Source organism: Procambarus clarkii, chromosome 81, assembly GCF_040958095.1.
Source record: "Procambarus clarkii isolate CNS0578487 chromosome 81, FALCON_Pclarkii_2.0, whole genome shotgun sequence".
Taxonomy (NCBI): Eukaryota; Metazoa; Arthropoda; class Malacostraca; order Decapoda; family Cambaridae; genus Procambarus; species Procambarus clarkii.
The window spans coordinates 14,925,538-14,950,537 of NC_091230.1; the positions used below are offsets into that span (position 1 = coordinate 14,925,538).

At 40.7% G+C, this 25,000-nt stretch overlaps 1 protein-coding gene across 3 annotated transcripts in view; it reads left to right on the top strand.

The window, feature by feature from the left end:
* Brms1 (breast cancer metastasis-suppressor 1-like protein) overlaps nucleotides 1-25,000 on the top strand; it is a 51,968-nt gene that overhangs the window by 6,388 nt on the left and 20,580 nt on the right. For 2 of the 3 annotated variants that reach the window (XR_006774738.2, XM_045766523.2), the window contains exons 3-4: nucleotides 19,208-19,523; nucleotides 22,026-22,172. Coding sequence is in view for 2 of the 3 variants with exons in the window: in XM_045766523.2 (XP_045622479.1) it covers nucleotides 19,208-19,523; nucleotides 22,026-22,172 (463 nt within the window). In the remaining variant the exon portion in view is untranslated. The remainder of the gene's footprint in view (nucleotides 1-19,207; nucleotides 19,524-22,025; nucleotides 22,173-25,000) is intronic. The other variant, XM_045766524.2, reaches the window with a different exon arrangement.

The window sequence follows — 25,000 nt, forward strand, 5'->3', positions numbered from 1 at the left end:
TTAATATGGGAAGACACAGTGTCTATGCTTAAGGCACAACTCTCCTAAACACGAGAGTGAAGTATACAACTTTAGAACACTTTCCCACCAGGAGACTCGAACCCTAGCCAGCACAGAAGCCTTCCAGGTGGGAAAGTGTTCTAAAGTTGTATACTTCACTCTCGTGTTTAGGAGAGTTGTGCCTTAAGCATAGACACTGTGTCTTCCCATATTAACAGGGACTTGATGAAATTAACGTCTAAATGACCCCTCACTTGCTCTAGTGCTCTTGGGAGGTGTTGATCTTTGGTGTATTTAAATACTCCGAAATTACCATCTCTTTTAAGGGTCTGAGCAGGTGGTGAAGAGGGTTAAGGCGTACCTGTTATGCCAGTTGCTGGAAGGCTTCTGTGCTGGCTAGGGTTCGAGTCTCCTGGTGGGAAAGTGTTCTAAAGTTGTATATTATATATATATATATATATATATATATATTATATATATATATATATATATATATATATTTTATTAAATATGACCGAAAAAGTAAGATTAATAATTCTAACACGAATTTTCTCAATCTTTCGTACATTATGCTTCACTGTTGGAGGTAAATCAAAAATCACTTCTCCAAAATTCATTTTTATTTCTAGTCTGACGCGACACGGGCGCGTTTCGTAAAACTTATTACATTTTCAAAGACTTCACAAATACACAACTGATTAGAACTTGCGTTTCCCTGATTTTATATCTACATTTGAGTGAGGTGGGAAGGGTGATGTGGCATTACATTTGAGTAAGGTGGGAAGGATGATGTGGCATTAGAGGATATTAATAGGGTATTAAAAGTATCAACACAAGACAGAACACGAAACAATGGATATTGAATAGAAGTGTTTGTAGAAAGCCTATTGGTCCATATTTCTTGATGCTTCTATATTGGAGCGGAGTCTTGAGGTGGGTAGAATATAGTTGTGCAATAATTGGCTGTTGATTGCTGGTGTTGACTTCTTGATGTGTAGTGCCTCGCAAACGTCTAGCCGCCTGCTATCGCTGTATCTATCGATGATTTCTGTGTTGTTTACTAGGATTTCTCTGGCGATGGTTTGGTTATGGGAAGAGATTATATGTTCCTTAATGGAGCCCTGTTGTTTATGCATCGTTAAACGCCTAGAAAGAGATGTTGTTGTCTTGCCTATATACTGGGTTTTTTGGAGCTTACAGTCCCCAAGTGGGCATTTGAAGGCATAGACGACGTTAGTCTCTTTTAAAGCGTTCTGTTTCGTGTCTGGAGAGTTTCTCATGAGTAGGCTGGCCGTTTTTCTGGTTTTATAGTAAATCGTCAGTTGTATCCTCTGATTTTTGTCTGTAGGGATAACGTTTCTATTAACAATATCTTTCAGGACCCTTTCCTCTGTTTTATGAGCTGTGGAAAAGAAGTTCCTGTAAAATAGTCTAATAGGGGGTATAGGTGTTGTGTTAGTTGTCTCTTCGGAGGTTGCATGGCTTTTCACTTTCCTTCTTATGATGTCTTCGATGAAACCATTGGAGAAGCCATTGGGAAGCTGCCTTTTCTAGATGTAACAGTCATGGAAAAGGGCGGAGGTTTCCACACTGCAGTCTACACAAAGGAAACAAACATAGGAATGTGCCTAAATGCCAACAGCGACTGCCCTGACAGGTACAAGAGGAGTGTTGTTAACGCATACGTCGACCGTGCTCTCAGCCACAGCTCAGAATGGAAGCAAGTCGACGAAGAACTCTGTAGGGTAAGGCAGGTTCTAGTCAATAACGGCTTCTCCAATGGTTTCATCGAAGACATCATAAGAAGGAAAGTGAAAAGCCATGCAACCTCCGAAGAGACAACTAACACAACACCTATACCCCCTATTAGACTATTTTACAGGAACTTCTTTTCCACAGCTCATAAAACAGAGGAAAGGGTCCTGAAAGATATTGTTAATAGAAACGTTATCCCTACAGACAAAAATCAGAGGATACAACTGACGATTTACTATAAAACCAGAAAAACGGCCAGCCTACTCATGAGAAACTCTCCAGACACGAAACAGAACGCTTTAAAAGAGACTAACGTCGTCTATGCCTTCAAATGCCCACTTGGGGACTGTAAGCTCCAAAAAACCCAGTATATAGGCAAGACAACAACATCTCTTTCTAGGCGTTTAACGATGCATAAACAACAGGGCTCCATTAAGGAACATATAATCTCTTCCCATAACCAAACCATCGCCAGAGAAATCCTAGTAAACAACACAGAAATCATCGATAGATACAGCGATAGCAGGCGGCTAGACGTTTGCGAGGCACTACACATCAAGAAGTCAACACCAGCAATCAACAGCCAATTATTGCACAACTATATTCTACCCACCTCAAGACTCCGCTCCAATATAGAAGCATCAAGAAATATGGACCAATAGGCTTTCTACAAACACTTCTATTCAATATCCATTGTTTCGTGTTCTGTCTTGTGTTGATACTTTTAATACCCTATTAATATCCTCTAATGCCACATCATCCTTCCCACCTTACTCAAATGTAATGCCACATCACCCTTCCCACCTCACTCAAATGTAGATATAAAATCAGGGAAACGCAAGTTCTAATCAGTTGTGTATTTGTGAAGTCTTTGAAAATGTAATAAGTTTTACGAAACGCGCCCGTGTCGCGTCAGACTAGAAATAAAAATGAATTTTGGAGAAGTGATTTTTGATTTACCTCCAACAGTGAAGCATAATGTACGAAAGATTGAGAAAATTCGTGTTAGAATTATTAATCTTACTTTTTCGGTCATATTTAATAAAATATGTCTACAGGAAAGACTGCTACCAAAATATATATATATATATATATATATATATATATATATATATATATATATATATATATATATATATATATATATATATTTTTTTTTTTTTTTTTTTTTTATAAAGTTTGTGAGGGTACCACCTCTGGTGCCAATGTGGGGACCCATAGCCTCGGAGAAGAAAATAAAAAGTATTCAGAGGAGACCTTGTGGTTTCTCACTGAACACTAATATTATCTTCTCCTACCACCCCCATTCTTTTGTATGTACACATATATATTTACTTTATTTGAACTTTGATACAAATATATATATATATATATATAATAGAGGTTCCACTGTATATATATATATATATATATATATATATATATATATATATATATATATATATATATATATATATATATATATATATATATATATATATATATATATATACAGTGGAACCTCTATTAACGAGTGGCTCTATTAACGAGTTTTTCCAGTAACGAGCAAGCCACTCGCAGCAAATTTGTCTCTATTGACGAGCTCGCCTCTATTAACGAGTGAAACCACATGGAGCTTCCTAGCGTCTCGCGGGTTCTCGCAAATTCTCGGACGCCTCCGACGCCAGTGTTGTTGTATCTTACACGACAAGCATCCCTATGGATTTATTTGAGCTTTTCTTTGGGTTTTTAGTGGTTTTGCGACTACAATTTGTAACACACGATGTCTCCAAAGAAGCTGCTTGCTAAAGATAGTGTTGTCAAGAGGAAGAAAGACACAATTACTGTGGATTTAAAGAAGGAAATTATAGCAAAGCATGAGTGTGGTGTCTGTGATTGATCTCACAAGGAAGTATGGCAGGTCCTCATGAACAATTTACACCATTAGTAAGGGAATGTGGAGGTAAGGGAGGATGCTGCCTCTTCCACTGAGATCAGGGAAGTGTTTGGAATGTTTGAAAAGGTGAACGCATTCTTGGAAAAGCTGCCCTGATAAAGCAGTGACAACCCGGTATGTGAAAATGTTTAATTAATTTATCACTTTGTGATAACACTATATATATATGTACGTATATATAAAGTGTGTTATCACTTTCGCAGGTATATGTCGCTTGAACGTAACACACTTTTTTTTCTCTTGAATGCACCCAAACACCGCGCTCAAGTGTCATTTGAGCAAATATTTCTATAAAATCCAATTCTTATCCGATCGACTTGGGGATTGTATAAATGTTTGCCATGAAATTTCCGTTTTCTTTAATAACCACATTGCCTATTTGAGAAAACGGCATTGTATTGTATCTTCGTGGTAAGACTATTATATTGTTGACACAACGAGTGTAATCAACGTAGTTTTTTATTTGGTGCTGGTCTAACGCATCCTTGTGTGACATTTGAAATGAAATTTGGGTGAAATTCCCAAGAAGAGAGTCCGCCTGACTCAGAGGTGGATTCTCCTTCCACACCATAACCCCTCTCATCCTTCCCACCTCCCCATCGTCTCCCTCAAGCCAGCAACTACTCTTCATAAGGTAAAGTAAATATTAAAACACTACAACAAAACATTTATATTTACATGTGCAATATTATATTTACATAAAAAAAAGTCATACAAGTATGGATGTTTTTGGGAGTGGAACGGATTAAATTTATTTCCTTTATTTTAAATGGGGAAATTTGTTTCCAAAGACGAGTTTTCCAGGTAACGAGCTCGGTGCCAGAACGGATTAAACTCGTTAATAGAGGTTCCACTGTATATAATATATATATATATATATATATATATATATATATATATATATATATATATATATATAAATATATAAATATATATATATATATATATATATATATAAATATATATATATATAAATATATAAATATATATATATATATATATATATATATAAATATATATATATATATATATATATATATAAATATATATATATATATATATATATATATATATATATATATATATATATATATATAAATATATATATATATATATATATATATATATATATATATATATATATATATATATATATATATATATATATATAAATATAATATAATATACTGTAATGTAATATAATACTGTATTAATATTATATTGTAAAATCTATATAATATTTGGGAATGGATTGGAGCACTTCCAGTACAGTATATACAGTATACAGGTACTGGTATACATGTACCTGTTTGGCATATTATGTAATTAAGAGTTAAAAAGGTGAACTTAGGGAGGTGTTTGTGAAATTTGATCTGCATTCCAATGTACCATTAATTTTGAGTAGCATGTTGTTTTCTTGGCATTCATCTCCTGTGTAAGTTGATAAATGCAATATTTGTGTCCTAGTTTGGAAGATGACAAGATAATGCAGCAATAGGGTTGCATGAAGGTGTGGTAGTGCCTGTTCTTATACTGTATCTGGATGTAAGTGGCTGCTGTGGCATTAACACGAACAAATGCATGCTGGGGCTTATCTGTCAGTATTCAGCTAGTTGTGCTTGAGGGGGTTGAGCTCTGGCTCTTTTGGCCCACCTCTCAGCTGTCTATCAATCTACTTTTTTTTCCACGCAAGCAAGCAAGTAAGTAAGTAGGAGGATGAGGGAAGGGGATGTTCCCTCCATGCTGGATTTGATATTTATCAGGAAAGAGGAAGAGGTATTTAACATTCAGTACCTTCCTTGGGTAAAAGTGACCATGTCTTTTTGGGAATAAAGTATGCAATGCGTTATAATCTGGAAAAAAATAAGGAGGTTGAAGCAGTTGAAAAACCTGATTTCAGGTGAGAACATTATGGGGAACTTAGACATTTCTTTAACCCTTAAGCTGCTAAGGGGTCCTGAGGTGGTTTGCACCCATGTGCGCAAGACAAAAAAAAAAAAATATAAAAAATTGTTTCGTTTTCTAAAAATGTTAATTTGTATTCCTTGAGCATGGGAAAAATAAAACAAAAATCGTAGGTGACATATTTTGGTCGCAATAGGCCGAGGAAGTCTGGCAAAATGTGGGCGTTGACAGAGCGGTCATCAGAGCCAGTCAGCGTCACCCGAACTGTCAGGTGGGAGTTGCCACAAAGATATTACTAGTATTACCTAATTATTTCAATGTCTCTGATTGATTTTTTCTTATTTTTTTGCAGTAATATTATTCAATAGTGTGTATTGTGATATATTTATATAATAAAAGGGGTGAATCATCGCTATACTCAAAAGTATGATGTGCATATTAGTGATTCAATTATTATGTTCATAAAACAATAAACAAATATTTTTGCTGTTATTACACTCTATACACAGGTTATATATCTGCATGTTTTGTTCACCATAATGAATCACTAAGTTGGTATTGTGAGTTGAAAAGCAACGAGGAGTGACCGCCACACACCAGCCAGCCTCTCGGTTCCACTCCCTCAACAATGCCTCCCTCATCCACTTTCTTCTCCCACCATCCTGTTTTTTTTTTTTTTTTTTTTTTTTTTTTTTTTTTTTTTTTGAGATACAGAGCACCACTTGGTTTCCGAACCCCTTGGGGACGAGACCCGTCGGTTAACATGTAAGTTCGTATACGAGAAATAGAGGGGAAAAAATAAACTAGAAATGTAAAAAGAAATTTTTCCGAAAAAATTTACGAAAAACCTCTAGGGGAAAAAATCGACAGGTTCATAGCATAAATGCGACTGTGTTTTGTTTGTACTCGCCAATAAGTGAAGTCCTGATCCGCTTTATAAAAGTCCTTAATTGTTCCTAACTGATTATTAAGACGTCTGGCAAACATCCTCTGGATGTTTCCTGCCAGCCTGCAGGCACATCCTGCCTAAAATATACGATGATGTACTGTACATTTAAGAAACAAATCTGGGTCACAGGTCTGTGGAGTGTGGTTAGGCTTACGGAGTCAGCCGGTCCCTCCCCCACCACCGATACACCTCCCCCTCTCCCCCCACCCCAAACCCATACACACACACACACACTCAAAGGTCACGTGGTTCATGGTTCACTTCAACACCCATATATCGCTTCCTGCCTGCCTGCCTCCTTCCCAGCCTGCAAGCCTGCCTGCCTGCCTGCCTCCTTCCCAGCCTGCAAGCCTGCCTGCCTGCCTGCCTCCTTCCCAGCCTGCAAGCCTGCCTGCCTCCTTCCCAGCCTGCAAGCCTGCCTGCCTGCCTGCCTCCTTCCCAGCCTGCAAGCCTGCCTGCCTGCCTGCCTCCTTCCCAGCCTGCAAGCCTGCCTGCCTCCTTCCCAGCCTGCAAGCCTGCCTGCCTGCCTGCCTCCTTCCCAGCCTGCAAGCCTGCCTGCCTGCCTGCCTGCCTCCTTCCCAGCCTGCAAGCCTGCCTGCCTGCCTGCCTCCTTCCCAGCCTGCCAGCCTGCTTCCTTTCCAGCCAGCCTGCCTCCCTCCCTGCCATCATGCTAACGGGTAGTGTGTGTTAGGCTCATCTTCGGGAATGAGCCGGTCTCGCCCCCACCACCAACAAACCACCCGCCCCCCTACATCCCATCTCTCAAGGTCACGCGGTTCAACCGCGTGACTACCACTCACTCCCTGCTGCGCCTGCCTGCCTGCCTGTGCCTGCCTGCCTGTGCCTGCCTGCCTGTGCCTGCCTGCCTGTGCCTGCCTGCCTGCCTTTCCCTCCCTAATTCTCACTACAGGCATACCTCAGTTTAAGAGTTTAATTGGTTCCTGGAGATGCCTCGTATTCCGAAAACTCGCATTCCGAAGCTAATTTCCCCATAAGAAATAAAAAGAAATGAATTAATCCGTTCCTGACTACCCCAAAAACCCCACATCAAACTAAATTTTTATACCTAATTCATCTAAATAAACCTACAAAACTATGTTCAAGTTATTACTTACCTTGCTGTTGAATGCTGTAGGCGTATGGAAGATGGTGAGGAGGTGGGAGGAAGAGAGGAGTTACTGTTTGGAAGGGGAGTCCCCTTCCATTATCACATCAGTCAGTGAGGACTTCACTGGTATGCACACTCTGCCACATTTTGCCTGCATACCACTAGGACTTGCTTGTTTTACTAAGAATTTGTCTAATGACACTTGTTTTTCCCTACATTTTAACACTTGTCTGTAGTAAGACATCACATTATCATTTAAAAGGTCAATGCAACGGCCTGCTACAGCTTTATCTGGGTGAGTTTTTTCAACAAAACTTTGCAGTTCTTCCCATACTTCACACATTTTGTTAATCAAGAAGGGACATCCTCTACTGCCTCTACTCACAGCTATTTTCTTAGGTTGAACCTTACCAATGGCTTTCTTGAGACCCATGGCAAGATATATAATGACAACTTTTATGCTCAAATGGCCAAAAAACCGATAAAAAACTGTAAATCCTTGTGAAGAATTCAGGTGGGATAGTCACTGGACACGAGACACTGGTAAACTGAGGCGCGATCGCCATGCCACCACGCGCCAGTCGGCCTGTACACGTATCAACAAACTCGTGTCCCGAGGTAACCCTCGCCTTCCGAGACATATTTTTGGAGTAAATCCTGCTCGTCTTCCGAAAAACTCGCATACAGGGACACTCGCATTCCGAGGTACCACTGTACTTCCATCCCTTCCTGCCTACCTCCTAGCATCTCTCCCTACCTCCCCCTCCCTCTTAGCATCTCTCCCTACCTCCTAACATCTCTCCCTACCTCCTAACATCTCTCCCTACCTCCTAACATCTCTCCCTACCTCCCCCTCCCTCCTAGCATCTCTCTCTCCCCCCCCCTCATTCATACTGCCTCCCACCTAAACTCCATCGTCCATCCACCCACCAGTCAGCCATCACTGATGCAATGCGTGCATTTGGAGCCAACATGGTGCACAGATGTTTCTTGATTGTGCAGATATGTAAAACAAAAGCACAGAATGAACATTCCAGCCTTATGGCAATTCAAAATAATAGGAATAATAGGCCGTGAATCTGTGAAGTCACAGCGGGCAAACTGGACCATCTCCCACCCACCACAACAAGCCGGCGTGACGCTTGGCGGACCCCTTCCTACCCGAACTTTGTTCGGGTAGCATGACTCCCCAACCCCAATCGGGAAACTGGAAGTTTCGGATAACTAAAGTTCGGAAACCAAGTGGTGCTCTGTATATACAAGAGTTGTTACATTCTTGTACAGCCACTAGTACGCGTAGCGTTTCGGGCAAGTCCTTAATCCTATGGTCCCTGGAATACGATCCCCTGCCGCGAAGAACCGTTTTTTCATCCAAGTACACATTTTACTGTTGCGTTAAACAGAGGCTACAGTTAAGGAATTGCGCCCAGTAAATCCTCCCCGGCCAGGATACGAACCCGACATAGCGCTCGCGGAACGCCAGGCGAGTGTCTTACTACTACACCACGGAGACTGTAAATGTTTATGTTCAACACCACTATACACCTAGGCTGATATAGTTAGTTCAGGCACTAAGAGTCGTCGCTACACACAGTCGGCTGGCGGCTGCCTCCCTCACTCATTCAAGGTTACACGCACTAAACTTTCTCCCCCCAACAATACCGTTTGTGGTGTTATTACACTATACAGATGTTATATATAAGTACCTATATGTTTTGTTTACCAAAACTGTACAACTAAGCTGATATAGTTAGTTCCCAAAGAATGAAGTGATTTGATAAAATGCTATGCCCAAGAATGTCCACGGTTGTTCCTGTAATATTTCTGATGCTCGCAGGTAGGACGAACAACAGTGGACCTCTGATGTTCATACAGTGTTCTCTGATTGTGCCCATGGCACCTCTGCTCTTCACTGGTTCTATTCTGCATTTTCTTCCATATCGTTCACTCCAGTACGTTGTTTTTTACTGTGCAGATTTGGGACCTGTCCCTCCAGTATTTCCATGTGTATATTTTTTTGGTATCTCTCTCGTTTCCTTTCTAGTGAGTACTTTGGAGAGCTTTGAGACGATCCCAATAATTTAGATGCTTTATCTCGTCTATGCGTGCCGTATATGTTCTCTGTATTCCCTCAATTTCAGCAATCTCTCTTGCTCTGAAGGGAGGAAGTGAGTACTGAGCAATACTCAAGATAGGACAACACAAGTGATTTGAAGAGTACTACCATTGTGATGAGATCTCTGAACTTGAAGGTTCTCGTTATCCATCCTATCATTTTTCTGGCTGACGCAATACTTGCTTGGTTATGATCCCTGAACGTTAGGTCGTCGGACATCATTATTCCCAAATCCTTGACATGCTGTGTTCCTACTATGGGCAGATTCGATTGTGTTTTGTACCCTGTATTATGTTTAAGATCCTCATTTTTGCCGTATCTGAGTACTGTACCTGGAATTTATCACCATTAAACATCATGTTATTATCTGCTGCCCAATCGAAAACTTTGTTAATATCTGTTTGTAGTTTATCAATGTCTTCAGCAGAGGTAATTTTCATGCTGATTTTTGTATCATCTGCAAAGGATAACACAAAGCTGTGACTTGTGTTTTTGTCTATATCTGATATGAGAATAAGGAACAGCAGTGGTGCAAGGACTGTACCTTGAGGTACAGAGCCTTTAACTGCGCTCGGACTCGATTTTACTTGATTGACTGTTACTCTGTGTTCTGTTCGACAGGAAATTGAGTATCCAGCTTCCTACTTTACCAGTTATACCCATTAACCTCATTTTGTGTGCAATCACTCCATGGTCACATTTGTCGAATGCCTTTGCAAAATCTGTGTATACAACATCTGCGTTATGTTTTTCCTCTAATGCCTCAGTGATTTTGTCATAGTGGTCAAGTAGCTGTGAGAGGCATGATCTTCCTGCTCTAAATCCATGTTGGCCTGGATTGTGGAGGTCATTGGTTTCCATGAATCTAGTGACCTGACTCCTGATTACTCTTTCAAATACTTTTATTATGTGGGATGTTAGTGCAACTGGTCTATAATTCTTTGCCAATGCTTTGCTACCTCCCTTGTGTAGAGGGGCAATGTCTGCTGCTTTAAGCGCATATGGTATCTCCCGTGTCCAAGCTCTTCCTCCACACTATACTGAGTGCCTGTGCTACTGGCACTTTGCATTTCTTTATAAATACAGGCATACCTCAGTTTAAGAGTTTAATTGGTTCCTGGAGATGCCTCGTATTCCGAAAACTCGCATTCCGAAGCTAATTTCCCCATAAGAAATAAAGGGAAATGAATTAATCCGTTCCTGACTACCCCAAAAACCCCACATCAAACTAAATTTTTATACCTAATTCATCTAAACAAACCTACAAAACTATGTTCAAGTTATTACTTGCTGTTGAGTGCTGTAGGTGTATGGAAGATGGTGAGGAGGTGGGAGGAAGAGAGGAGTAACTGTTTGGAAGGGGAGTCCCCTTCCATTATCACATCAGGCAGTGAGGACTTCACTGGTATGCACACTCTGGCACATTTTGCCTGCATACCACTAGGACTTGCTTGTTTTACTAAGAATTTGTCTAATGACACTTGTTTTTCCCTACATTTTAACACTTGTCTGTAGTAAGACATCACATTATCATTTAAAAGGTCAATGCAACGGCCTGCTACAGCTTTATCTGGGTGAGTTTTTTCAACAAAACTTTGCAGTTCTTCCCATACTTCACACATTTTCTCAATCAAGAAGGGACATCCTCTACTGCCTCTACTCACAGCTATTTTCTTAGGTTGAACCTTACCAATGGCTTTCTTGAGACCCATGGCAAGATATATATAATGACAACTTTTATGCTCAAATGGCAAAAAAAACGATAAAAAACTGTAAATCCTTGTGAAGAATTCAGGTGGGATAGTCACTGGGCGCGAGACACTGGTAAACTGAGGCGCGATCGCCATGCCACCACGCGCCAGTCGGCCTGTACACGTATCAACAAACTCGCGTCCCGAGGTAACCCTCGCCTTCCGAGACATATTTTTGGAGTAAATCCTGCTCGTCTTCCGAAAAACTCGCATACAGGGACACTCGCATTCCGAGGTACCACTGTATTGAATTCCATGAGTCTGGACCTAGGGCTGGGTGCATGGGCATATTGTCAATTTCTCTTTCAAAATCTGCCACGCTCGTGTTGATATCAGTTATATTTACAGGTGTTTGAGTATCATTCATAAAGAAATTGTCTGAATCTTCCACTTTCATACTGTGCTAAACATGTCTTCATACTGCTTTTTTAGGTTTTCACTAATTTCTTTGTCATCCTCAGTGTATGAACCTTCACTAATACGAATAGGTCCAATACTGGCAGTGGTTTTCGCTTTTGATTTAGCATATGTGAAGAAATATTTTGGGTTTTTCTTTATTTCTTGAATTGCTTTCTGTTCTAGTTGCCTTTCTTCAGTCTGGTAGGAATGCTTCAGTCTCTGTTCGATTTCTTCAATCTCCCTGTTTAAATTATTTCTTCTCTGTATGGAGAGTCGTGTCTGTTTAAGCATTTTCGTTAATTTCTTCCTCCTTTTGTAATGTCGTCTGTGTTCTCTTTCTACATTGGACTTCTTTCTGGCTTTCTTCAACGGAACATGTTTCAGACAGGCTTCATATGCTTCAGAAGTCAGTTTTTCTATTCCCTGTGTAGGATTTTTATTTCTTAGAATATTTTCCCATTTAATGTTTGTAAGTTCCCCGTTTATCGCTTTACTAAAAGGTATGGTGTGCATATTAGTGATTCAATTATGTTCATAAAACAATAAACAAATAGTTTTGCTGTTATTACACTATATACACATGTTATATATATAAGTATCTGCATGTTTTGTTCACTACAATGAGCCACTAAGTTGGTATGGTGAGTCAAAACAACAAGAGTTGCCGCCACACACCGGCCAGCAAATGCCGCCACCTTCCCTCCTGCACCAACACCAACACCTTACTCGCCAATATTCCTCCTCCCACCATACTGTTTCTGCTTGTATACACTATATACATATATTATATATAAGTATATACATGTTTTATTCACTATAACTGAACAACTAAGCTGGTATGGTGAGTTCAGACAATAAGAGGTCACCACACAGTCAGCTGATGCTTCCTTCCTCCCTCACCAAAATGGCTCCTCCCAACATACTCCTTTTTGCTGTTATACACTATATACACACATTATACATAAGTATCTACGTTTGTGCTCACCATAGCAAACCACTAAGCTGGTATGGTGAGTTCAGACAATACCAGTTTGCCACACAGTCAGCAGATGACACTACCTGCCTCCCTCGCCAAGATTACTCCTCCACCCATACTTTTGGGGAAATCAGTTTAGAACAGGAATTCGTACAACTGGTTAGAAATGTTAAAAAAGATAAGGAAAGCAAAAAGAAACTATAAAGTTCGCATAGCAGGGCAAGCTAAGACAAATCCTAAAGGTTTTTTTCAATTATATCGAACTAAGACTAGGGAAAGGATAGGTCCATTAAAAACTGAGACAGGTCAAATAATGGATGATGACGAGGAGATGGGTAGTATTTTTAATAAATATTTTATATCTATATTTACTAAAGAGGAACCTAACAATATGCCTTCAACCGAACAAGTCTATGTGGGTGGAGATGAGGATAGGTTGACTAGTTTAGCAGTTACCAGGGAGGATGTAATTAAACAAATGGTAAAACTAAAACCAAACAAATCCCCAGGGCCGGATGAAGTGTTTGCCAGGGTGCTTAAAGAATGCAAAGAGGAGCTTTCCAAGCCACTGTCTACCATATTTAATAAATCAATAGAGTTAGGCAGAGTGCCAGAATCATGGAAGGTAGCTAATGTGGTACCAATTTTTAAGAAAGGAGATTGATAACTTGCATCAAACTATTGGCCAATTAGCCTAACGTCTATTGTGGGAAAGTTACTTGAATCGATAATTGCAAATACTGTACAATTCATCTTCATCTTGAAAAACATAAATTAATAAGAACATAAGAACAAAGGTAACTGCAGAAGGCCTATTGGCCCATACGAGGCAGCTCCTATCTATAACCAGCCAATCCCACTCATATACATGTCCAACCCACACTTGAAACAGTGTGTGTTTCAGACAGAAATAAACAAATAGAAATAAATGCGTCACAACATGGTTTTACAAATGGCCGTTCATGTTTAACAAATTTGCTATCTTTTTATACCAGCATAGTTGAGGCGGTTGATAGTGGTAAGGATTGTGATGTTGTGTACCTTGACCTTAGCAAAGCTTTTGATACAGTGCCACATGAAAGACTGATTAAAAAAAAATAGAGGCTCATGGTATTGGGGGTGCTATATTAAGTTGGATTAGGGCATGGCTATTCCAAAGGAAACAGAGTTAGTATAAATGGGGTTAAGTCAGAGTGGGATAATGATAGTGGAGTGCCCCAAGGCTCTGTCCTGGGACCTCTGTTGTTTATAATATATATTAATGATTTAGATTCAGGTCTGAGTAGCAACATTTGCAAATTTGCCGATGATACAAAAATCGGTAGGGAAATTAATTCGGAGGAGGACTCGCTATCACTTCAAGTTGATCTAGATAGGGTTTTGAAATGGTCAAAGGATTGGCAGATGCAGTTTAACCCTTAACATGCTCAGGGTTTAACCCTTAAACTGCGCATGGCGTATATATACGCCCTGAGTAACATGTCCCATGGTGCGCATGGCGTATATATACGCCATAGGGTGCCAGGCCTGATTCAAATGGCCCGCGGCTACACGGGGTTCACAGTAGCTTCCTCAGGGCTCTTGTAAACAGATGCCATTTTAAAAAAAAATCGTGGGCAATATTCTCAGGTGTGAGAGGCACAGTACTGTTGGAGCAACCAAGGCCGGCGCACGCAGCATGAGCGAACAGCATTGATGTTCAGCTTGTGACCACAGCATCGCCGAAAAATGTCAAAATAAATATATAATTGTTATTATTTAGCGATGACAATATTACAGATGACCAATGACTGTGATATAAATAACCAGGGTTGTGATAATAGCAGGATTGTTGTAATAATTAGCGCTGTGTGAGGAGTGATGCTGAGAGACGGAGGGAGACAGCATCGTTTACTGACTGTGTGGCCACCTGTTATTGTTTGCGTTCACCATACCAGGTCAGTGGTTCTCTATGGTGAACACAAATGTAGATACTTATATATAATGTGTGTATTAGTGTAATAACAGCAAAAGGATTATGCTGGGAGGAACCATATGGGTGACGGAGGTGACGTCGTCTGCACGATTTCTCTAGCTGTTTAGAGGGTGGCCACTATGCTCTTTGGGCGCTCTACAAGCTTAGGTGTACAGTTACGGTGCATAAAACATGTAGATATTTATATATAATATGTGTATATAGGGTAATAACACTGCAAAAGGTATTGTTGGGGGAGAAAGTTTAGTGCGTGTGACTTTGAAAGAGTGAGGGAGCCGCCAGCCGCCATCTGTGTATAGCGACGACTCTTAGTGCCTGAACTAACTATATCAGCTTAGCTGTACAGTTGTGGTGAACAAAATATACACATACTTATATATAACGTCTGTATATAGTGTAATAACACCACAACTGGTATTGTTGGGGGAGAAAGTTTAGTGCGTGTGTTGAGGGAGTGGCAGCGAGTGGCTGGCTGGTGTGTGGCGGTAACTCCTTGTTGCTTTTCGACTCTCAATACCAACTTAGTGGTTCGTTATGGTGACCAAAACATGCCAATACTTATATATAACCTGTGTATAGAGTGTAATAGCAGCAAAACTATTTGTTTATTGTTTTATAAACATAATAATTGAATCACTAATATGCACATCATACTTTTGAGTATAGCGATTATTAACCACTTTTATTATATAAATATATTACAATACACACTATTGAATAATATTACTGCAAAAAAACTAAGAAAAAATCAATCGGAGACATTGAAACAATTAGGTAATAATATCTTTGTGGCAACTCCCATCTGTCAACGCGGGTGACGCTGACCGGGTCTGACGACCGCTCTGTCAACGCCCACTTTTTGCCAGACTTCCTCGGTCAATTGCGCCCAAAATATGTCATATACGGTTTTTTTTTTATTTTTTCCATGCTCAGGGGACACAAATTAACTTGTTTAGAAGACAAAAAAATTTTTTTGAATTTTTTTTTTTCTTGCGCACAGGGGTGTAAATGTCCATATGACCCCTGAGCAGTGTAAGGGTTAATATCCTGTCATCCCCACAGGCGCATGTCATTTTGAAAAAAAAAAATATTTTTTCTTCCTAACCTGTTAATTTGTGTTCACTGATCACGTGAAAAATAATAAAAAAATCGTAAGTGGCATATATTGCCTTCTATAGGGCGGGGAAGTCTGGCAAATTATAGGCGCTGACTCAGCATGCGTCCCTGGCGGTCTGTTGCTCGCCAGCTGTCAGGCCGGAGTTGCCACAAAGAGATAATTACCTAATTATTTCAATGTCTCTGATTGATTTTTCATAGTTTTTTTGCTGTAATATTATTCAATAGTGTGTAGTTTGATATATTTATATAATAAAATGAGTGAATCATTGCTGTACTCAAAAATATGGTGTGCATATTGTTGATTCAATTATGTTCATCAATCAGTGAACAAATACTTTGTCGGTTATTACACTATAAGCACAGGTTATATATAAGTATCTGCATGTTTTGTTCACTATAACGAACCACTAAGTAGCTATTATGAGTCAAAAAGTAACGAGGAGTGACCGCCGTGTACCAACCAGCCACTCCCGCCCTCCCTCCAGTCATCTGACTCACCCACATTCTCCTCCCACAATACTGTTTTTACTATAATTCACTGTATACAGACGTTTTATATAAGTCTCTACATGTTTTGTTCACCATAACTGTACATCTAAGCTTGTACGGTGAGTAAAGGCACAAAGACGTAGGACCTCACACAGTCAGCTGATGGCTGCCGCCCTCAAGGCCAGACGTACTAATATTTCTCCTCCAACAATACTGTGTGGTGTTATTACGCTATATATCTCATATACAGACGTTATATATAAGTATTTACATGTTTTGTTCACCATAACTGTACATCTAAGCTTGTATGGTGAGTAAAGGCACAAAGACGTAGGACCTCACACAGTCAGCTGATGGCTGCCGCCCTCAAGGCCAGATGTACTAATATTTCTCCTCCAACAATACTGTGTGGTGTTATTACGCTATATATCTCATATACAGACGTTATATATAAGTATTTACATGTTTCGTTCACCATAACTGTACATCTAAGCTTGTATGGTGAGTAAAGGGACAAAGACGTAGGACCTCACACAGTCAGCTGATGGCTGCTGCCCTCAAGGCCAGACGCACTAATATTTCTCCTCCAACAATACTGTGTGGTGTTATTACGCTATATACACACATTATATATAAATATCTACCTGTTTTATTCACCATACTTGTACAAATAAACTGGTATGGTGCCCAAAGACCATCGTGGTAACCCGTAAACAACACCGTCGTCTGCACGGTGGCGTCGTGCAGACGACGCCATCGCCCTCACCAAAATGGTGGCTCCAAACCTTCTCTTGCTGTTTATACCCTCTATACACACGTTATATATAAGTATCTACATTTATGTTCACCATAGTGAACCACTAAGCTGGTATACTGAGTGCAGTCAATAAAAGGTGGTCACAGACAGTCAGAAGACATCGCCACCACCCTCCCTCCCACAGCATTACTCCTTCCTCCATGGCGCACAGCGCTAAATATCACCACAATCCTGCTATTATCAGAACCCTGGTCAGTTTTATCACAGTCAGGGGTCTTCTGCAATATCATCATCGCTACGTAATAGCATGAACAAGTATATTTTGGCATTTTTAGGCGATGCCTTGGTCACAAGCTGAACAGCAGTGCTGTTAGCTCATGCTGCGTGCGTCAGGGTTGGTTGCTCACTCAATACTGAAGCCAATAACACCCGGGAGTTTGGCCCACGATTTTTTTTTTAAATGGCGTCTGTTTACAAGAGCCCTGATGAAGGTGTGGTGAACCCCGTGTATCTGTGGGCCGTTTAAATCTTGCGTAGTACTCCAACACATCATATGACGTGATGCGCAGTTGACTGGAACAACGTCCAACACGTCATATGACGTGATGCGCACTTTAAGGGTTAATGCTGATAAATGTAAAGTTCTGAGGCTAGGTAATGATGATAGTTACAAGATACGAGCTGGATGGTGTTGAGATTGCGGTTGGATTGGGAAAGGGATCTGGGAGTTATGATTAGTAAGAATTTAAAACAAAAGGATCAATGCCTGAATGTTCGTAATAAGGCAAATAGGACATTGGGATTTATTAATCGAAGCGTTAGTAACAAGACACCTGGTGTGGTTCTTCAGCTATATCTTACTCTGGTTAGACCCCATTTAGATTATGCAGTTCAGTTTTGGTCGCCGTACTATAGAATGGATATAAATTCACTTGAATGTGTCCAGCGTAAGATGACTAAGTTAATTCTCCAAATTAGAAATCTTTCATATGAAGAAAGATTAACAAAGCTTAAATTGCATTCACTGGAAAGGCGAAGAGTTAGGGGTGACAAGATAGAGGTTTACAAGTGGATGAATGGCCATAACAAAAGGGATATTAATAGGGGTATTAAAAGTATCAACACAAGACAGAACGCAAAACAATGGGTATAAATTGGATAAGTTTAGATTTAGGAAAGACTTGGGTAAATACTGGTTCGGTAACAGGGCTGTTGATTTGTGGAACCAATTACCACGAAACGTAGTGGAGGTGGGGTCCCTCGATTGTTTCAAGCGTGGGTTGGACATGTATATGAGTGGGATTGGGTGGTTATAAATAGGAGCTGCCTCTTATGGGCCAATAGGCCTTCTGTAGTTACCTTTGTTCTTATGTTCATACCATGCACAGTGCTAATTATCACCACAATCCTGTTATAAAAATCCTGGTCATTTTTATCACAGCCAGGGGGTCTTCTGTAATACTGTACTATCATCGCTGAATAATAGTAGTTGCATATATATTTTGACATTTTTAGGCAATGCTGTGGTCACAAGCTGAACAGCAGTGCTGTTAGTTCATGCTGAGTACACCAACCTTAGTTGCTCACTCAGTACTGAGGCTCTCACACCCGGGAATGTTACCCACGATTTTTTTTTTAAATGGCGTCTGTTTACTAGAGCCCTGAGGAAGGTGATGTGAACCCTGTGTAGCTGTGGGACATTTAAATCATGCACGGCACCCTCAATTGTATGTATACGATGTTTGCAGTTTGGTGACAATTACTCAAATTGTATGTTCTGTATATACATTGTGCATGGTTTAAGGGTTAACTTTGCATCATCTGCAAACATTAACATGTACAAGCTGTCTGTACATGGATTTCCACAGAATCAGTTGATCAATTTTTTTGGTCTTATAGGTCTTGAGAGAGATTAGTGTGCTCTTAATTTTGTGGCTTATCAACTTATGTTCCATGTTTTGTGTTGCCTCAGACTGTACCGTGAACGACCAACTCTGGTTGACGCTAAGTTAAATGAAGTGCAAGTGGGAGAAGCTGCCGACCATTTTCAATTTCTACCCCATGTTTTGTGTTGCCTCAGACTGTATCGTGAACGAGTAACTCAGGTTGAAGCTAAGTTAGATGAAGTGCGAGTGGGAGAAGCTACCGAGTACCTCATGCCATTGGAGGAACTTCAGGAGGCCATGCGTATCAGGCTGGAAGTGGCTTGTATCCTTCGACAGTTGCGGCTCCAAAACATCACTAATAAACATGAAGCAGAAGTTCTTGCCTCTAAACAAAACTTTGAGGTTAGTACTGCTGCTGAGGTTATTATAGTTATTTATGAATTAATATTAACGGTATCCACTCGGTTTAAGGGGGCGTCTGAGGTTGATACATGAAAGTTGTTCAATGTCAACCAATATTATTTGACTAGTTGTATATGAAAAATGCTGAAATTGTCCCAAGTTTCAGTACTGCAGCATAAATAGAAAGGGAGATTTTTTTTTTTTTTTTTTTTTTTTTTTTTCAATGTTTTTTACACATTTTCAAGTCCACACTTCAGAACACATGTTTCAGATATAATTATTCTGTGACACTTTTCTGACACATTAGCATATAAAAAAGGACTTTGATTTATAGAATTTCCAAAACATCTTTAGTTTTCCTAATACAAATGTTCAAAGTTCCCCCAAATTTTTTTGCAAATATGGCATGTTTATTGCTATTATAAAATCAATAAATGAACTTAGAGAAAAATGAAAAGTCTCCAATGTAGAGACATGCCCTCCACATATACTGTGTAAGTTTCATGTAAATTGAATAAAAAATGAATCAGTTTTGTAAACGTTTGTGTCAATTGAAAAAAAACAGAAATGAATAAAGTCTAAGGTTCTAAAATCTGTGGCTGAGGTTGACATCAACCAATTTTCTCCAAAATTGGCATCCTTACAGATAGGCTTACGTACAGTCAGGTGTGTAAGTTTGATGCAAATCGCCCGAAAAAAAATAAATCTTTTTTTTTTTTTTTTCTTAAATATTTTTTTTCAATTAAACTAATTATAATATTTGTTTAATATATGCTATTGTGATAGCAAAGAGTCATAGCTATGATTTCAGTTGACACTTTTGATTGATAATTGATTTTGATCGATTTTGACCATTTTTGCATAATTTTCACAACTACTTCAATATTTTTTTCTCCCTTTCTATTTATGCTACGATGCTGAAACTTGGACCAGATGAAACACTTTTCATATAGAACTTGTCAAAAAAGTTTGATTGAAATCGAACGAGTTTTCATTTATTGCATTTTTGGAACCTGACGCCCCCTTAACAGCCTATATGGGGCTGTACCCAGGTCGTTATTTCCGGGGCTATGGTGTTTCCGAAGTTGTTGAAGTGTCGGTAATACTTCGAGTAACATTCAGGTAAGATATATTTTATACTGTATAACTAAAATGAATAAAGTTCATTGTGTAATTGCGTTCCTAGTTAGTTCCTGTGTTAGTGCCCATTCTATCACAAGAACTAACTAGGAATGCACTGACTGACTGACTGACCGACCGACCGACCGACCGACCGACCGACTCATTGATTCACTCATTCATTGACTGACTGACTCATTCATTGACCGACTGACTGACTCATTCATTGACCGACTGACTGACTCATTCATTGACCGACTGACTGACTCATTCATTGACCGACTGACTGACTGATTCATTGACCGACTGACTGACTGATTCATTGACCGACTGACTGACTGATTCATTGACCGACTGACTGACTGATTCATTGACCGACTGACTCGCTCATTGACCGACTGACTCGCTCATTGACCGACTGACTCGCTCATTGACCGACTGACTCGCTCATTGACCGACTGACTCGCTCATTGACCGACTGACTCGCTCATTGACCGACTGACTCGCTCATTGACCGACTGACTCGCTCATTGACCGACTGACTCGCTCATTGACCGACTGACTCGCTCATTGACCGACTGACTCGCTCATTGACCGACTGACTCGCTCATTGACCGACTGACTCGCTCATTGACCGACTGACTCGCTCATTGACCGACTGACTCGCTCATTGACCGACTGACTCGCTCATTGACCGACTGACTCGCTCATTGACCGACTGACTCGCTCATTGACCGACTGACTCGCTCATTGACCGACTGACTCGCTCATTGACCGACTGACTCGCTCATTGACCGACTGACTCGCTCATTGACCGACTGACTCGCTCATTGACCGACTGACTCGCTCATTGACCGACTGACTCGCTCATTGACCGACTGACTCGCTCATTGACCGACTGACTCGCTCATTGACCGACTGACTCGCTCATTGACCGACTGACTCGCTCATTGACCGACTGACTCGCTCATTGACCGACTGACTCGCTCATTGACCGACTGACTCGCTCATTGACCGACTGACTCGCTCATTGACCGACTGACTCGCTCATTGACCGACTGACTCGCTCATTGACCGACTGACTCGCTCATTGACCGACTGACTCGCTCATTGACCGACTGACTCGCTCATTGACCGACTGACTCGCTCATTGACCGACTGACTCGCTCATTGACCGACTGACTCGCTCACTTGCTGACACATGACTGACTCATTGACTGACTCACTGACACTCTCTGTCTCTCTCTGTCTCTGTGTGTGTGTGTGTGTGTGTGTGTGTGTGTGTGTGTGTGTGTGTGTGTGTGTGTGTGTGTGTGTGTGTGTGTGTAAATTCTTAATAATTCTTAATAGAAGAACAAGAAAGTGATAATGTGTTATCAACAGAATGAGAAAGTGATGTTGTGGGATACAATTGAAGGTGAACTGGAAGATAAGATTCGTCGTCTTGAGGAAGATCGCAACAATGTTGATGTCACTAGTCAAGTGTGGGCAGAACAAAATCTACATAGAAAGAGACGAAGACATAGACAGGTATTTGACTTTAATTCTAATAATTATGTGTGTGTAATCACGTATATTGACTGCACTTGAGTACAAATGTTTGTGGAATTACTGAATGTAGATGGTTAAAGGATGAGAGCTTTGCATGTATTTGCCTCAAAGACTTGCATTGACTTCAGGTTTGTGTTGATTTAATTAAATTAATATAACAAATAATTGAATTTGTGGACATTTAACAGATTGTGTGTTTATTTCTGTGGGGAGCCATGTCGGCTCCCTGAAGCTATCGGACTGATATATGCTACATTAGTTTGGGGCATCAGTCACATGGAGTTCTTACCTACCAGGAACCACGAGCCAGAAACTGGCTTCCTCAGATAGGCACAGGGAGCAATGGCCTATGAAAACTCCACTCTTGAGAGTATATCCATGTCTGCCATCAACTGGGAAGGCACCCAGAAAGGTGGGTGTCCCAAAACAAACCCCAACTGGTAGTACATTGCAACCCAAGACCGAACGTTCAAGAACTCTCACTCCCCCCCCCCCCCCCAAAAAAAATGCAACAAGCAAAACGTCATCAAACCGCTTACCCGAGCCAACTGCTCAGCCCCAGCTCGTCGACTGAAGCTGACTGGGGCTGACATTACTTCTGGCCTCATTCTCCTGTCAGGATTTTGCTCTTGTGTTGTGCCTGCTGTGTGGGTGGTGCAGTGGCCAGGAGAAAGCTGTTCTTCAGGCTGTATGCTCTTAGAGTTCTCTTCCCTAGGCACCCTGTAAGTACTTCCCTTGGGTCTCAGGGTTTATCTTTCCTGGGGCTTTCGGGTTCTCACTCCCGTAGGGGTTGCTGTCGCTTGACATTGACCTTGCCCCTGGGGTCGGCAGGAGTCTTGGGGCTTTCGTTTAGCCCTAGGTAGGGAGTGTTTGTTACTGGGTCGGGGCGCACAGTGCTTGCGCAGCTCGCATACCTAGCTGCGGCTGTGTGTGTGTCTGATGCCCTGTTGTTGTGGTGTGCTTCTGGGGTTTATTTTCATTTGTTTTTATGATCTTTTTTGCCTAGTGGAGGTTTGCCTGGCTTCTGTGGGGAAAATAACTCGTGGATTTGTATTTAAATTATGTCGGTTTTTCCAATATAATTCCAGGGGGGCCGAACATGGGCCGAAGTCCAATATTTAGAACAGACGAACACCGATACTCCTCCTCAGAATTATTAGAATAATTTGATGTTAGTAGTTAGTAATCACACATTTGTGCGTCAGTTCGTATAGGACGGATGTCTCGTACTAGAGTTGCAGGAGTTGGAAGTCTTAGGCGATTTCATTTCCTTATTAACTCTTGGGAGGCTAAATTTCTAGCCTAATTACATTTTATTTAACCCAGAGGACTGAATGTGAACAACTACTACAGTCAAGTATGATTCTGGGATTGTGGTGGGATCACTGACATTACAGGTAGTTGTATTAACTTGAAGCTTGTTCAGGTAACTGATCCCTGATATATATGAACACTGAGGCCCATGGAATACTGTACATCTTGATTAAATAATAAATGTATCAAAATCAGTTGTCGGATTTAAATAGTGAGTCAAGCTCCCTTGTGCTTATTTGCTGGAGTTTATTTGGCTGCCATATTGGGTTTAATTTTGTTAGTTGATTCAGAGGATTGAATAGTCAATCATTAAAGTCAAGCATGATTCTGAGACTGCAGTGGGTTCAGTGACATTGGTAGCAGTGACTTGTAGCGGTTTTAGGCTACTGTTCACTGATTTGCCACTGAGGCCTCATGAACCTCATGAACTTCAGCTTTAAATGATGATATCAAGATCAACCTCTGATGTTATAGTCAGCTGTATTCTCCTTAGTATAATGCTACTGGAGTTGTATAATCAGCTGACAAATTTAGATTTCTATTGGTATTATTTTTCTGCAGCCATAGGTCTCCTCAGGCTTAATAATGGGTCTGTGAGTAATTTGCCTCCTGCAGAATTTAACATGTTTATGCCTTGATATTTAGTAGGGCTAGTGATGAATTGGTGGTAGTAGTCTGCACCTACAAGGATTCCGATGTCGGTGAGGTGATCAGACTTAATTTTATCTGCCAATTTTATTCCTCTATTTCTCAGGAATTTGGCAGTAGCTACCAGACCTTGTACATGTAGGTCTATTGGAATTGTGTCCACCACAATGGCTTGTACTTGACAGACGTAGCTGCCTAATCGTACCGATGGCTGTACCACCTAGTAGACTTGAGGTCCTGTATCAGCTAAGAATCCCGAAATTTTCAATGTCACCTGTTTTACAGACTTTAATTGTAGATCATTTGCCACCCTTTTAGTGACAAATGTTCTTTGGAACCCTTGGCCAAACAACCCATGGCCATGGACCCTGGCCCTCTTATTCTGGATGGTAATTTGGGCAGTAGGCAAAATCACATTACTTTCGGACTCTGTCGATAGGACACTGACTTTGTCGCATCTTGCAGTACTGTACTGTGGTGGGAATGTTATCTTCCCTCTTGGGTTTGGAATACGTTAATTTTGTATGTTTGCACTGTGCTGCATGGTGCTTAACTCTTCTACACCTGTTGCAGGTGTATAGTTGGGTCTCTCAACGGTTGAAGTTGTGTGATTTGAGCTCTATCTCTCGTTCTCTATCTCTCTCGTTCTCTCTCTCTCTCTCTCGTTCTCTCTCTCTCTCTCTCGTTCTCTCTCTCTCTCTCTCGTTCTCTCTCTCTCTCGTTCTCTCTCTCTCTCTCGTTCTCTCTCTCTCTCTCTCTCTCTCTCTCTCTCTCTCTCTCTCTCTCTCTCTCTCTCTCTCTCTCTCTCTCTCTCTCTCTCGTTCTCTCTCTCTCTCGTTCTCTCT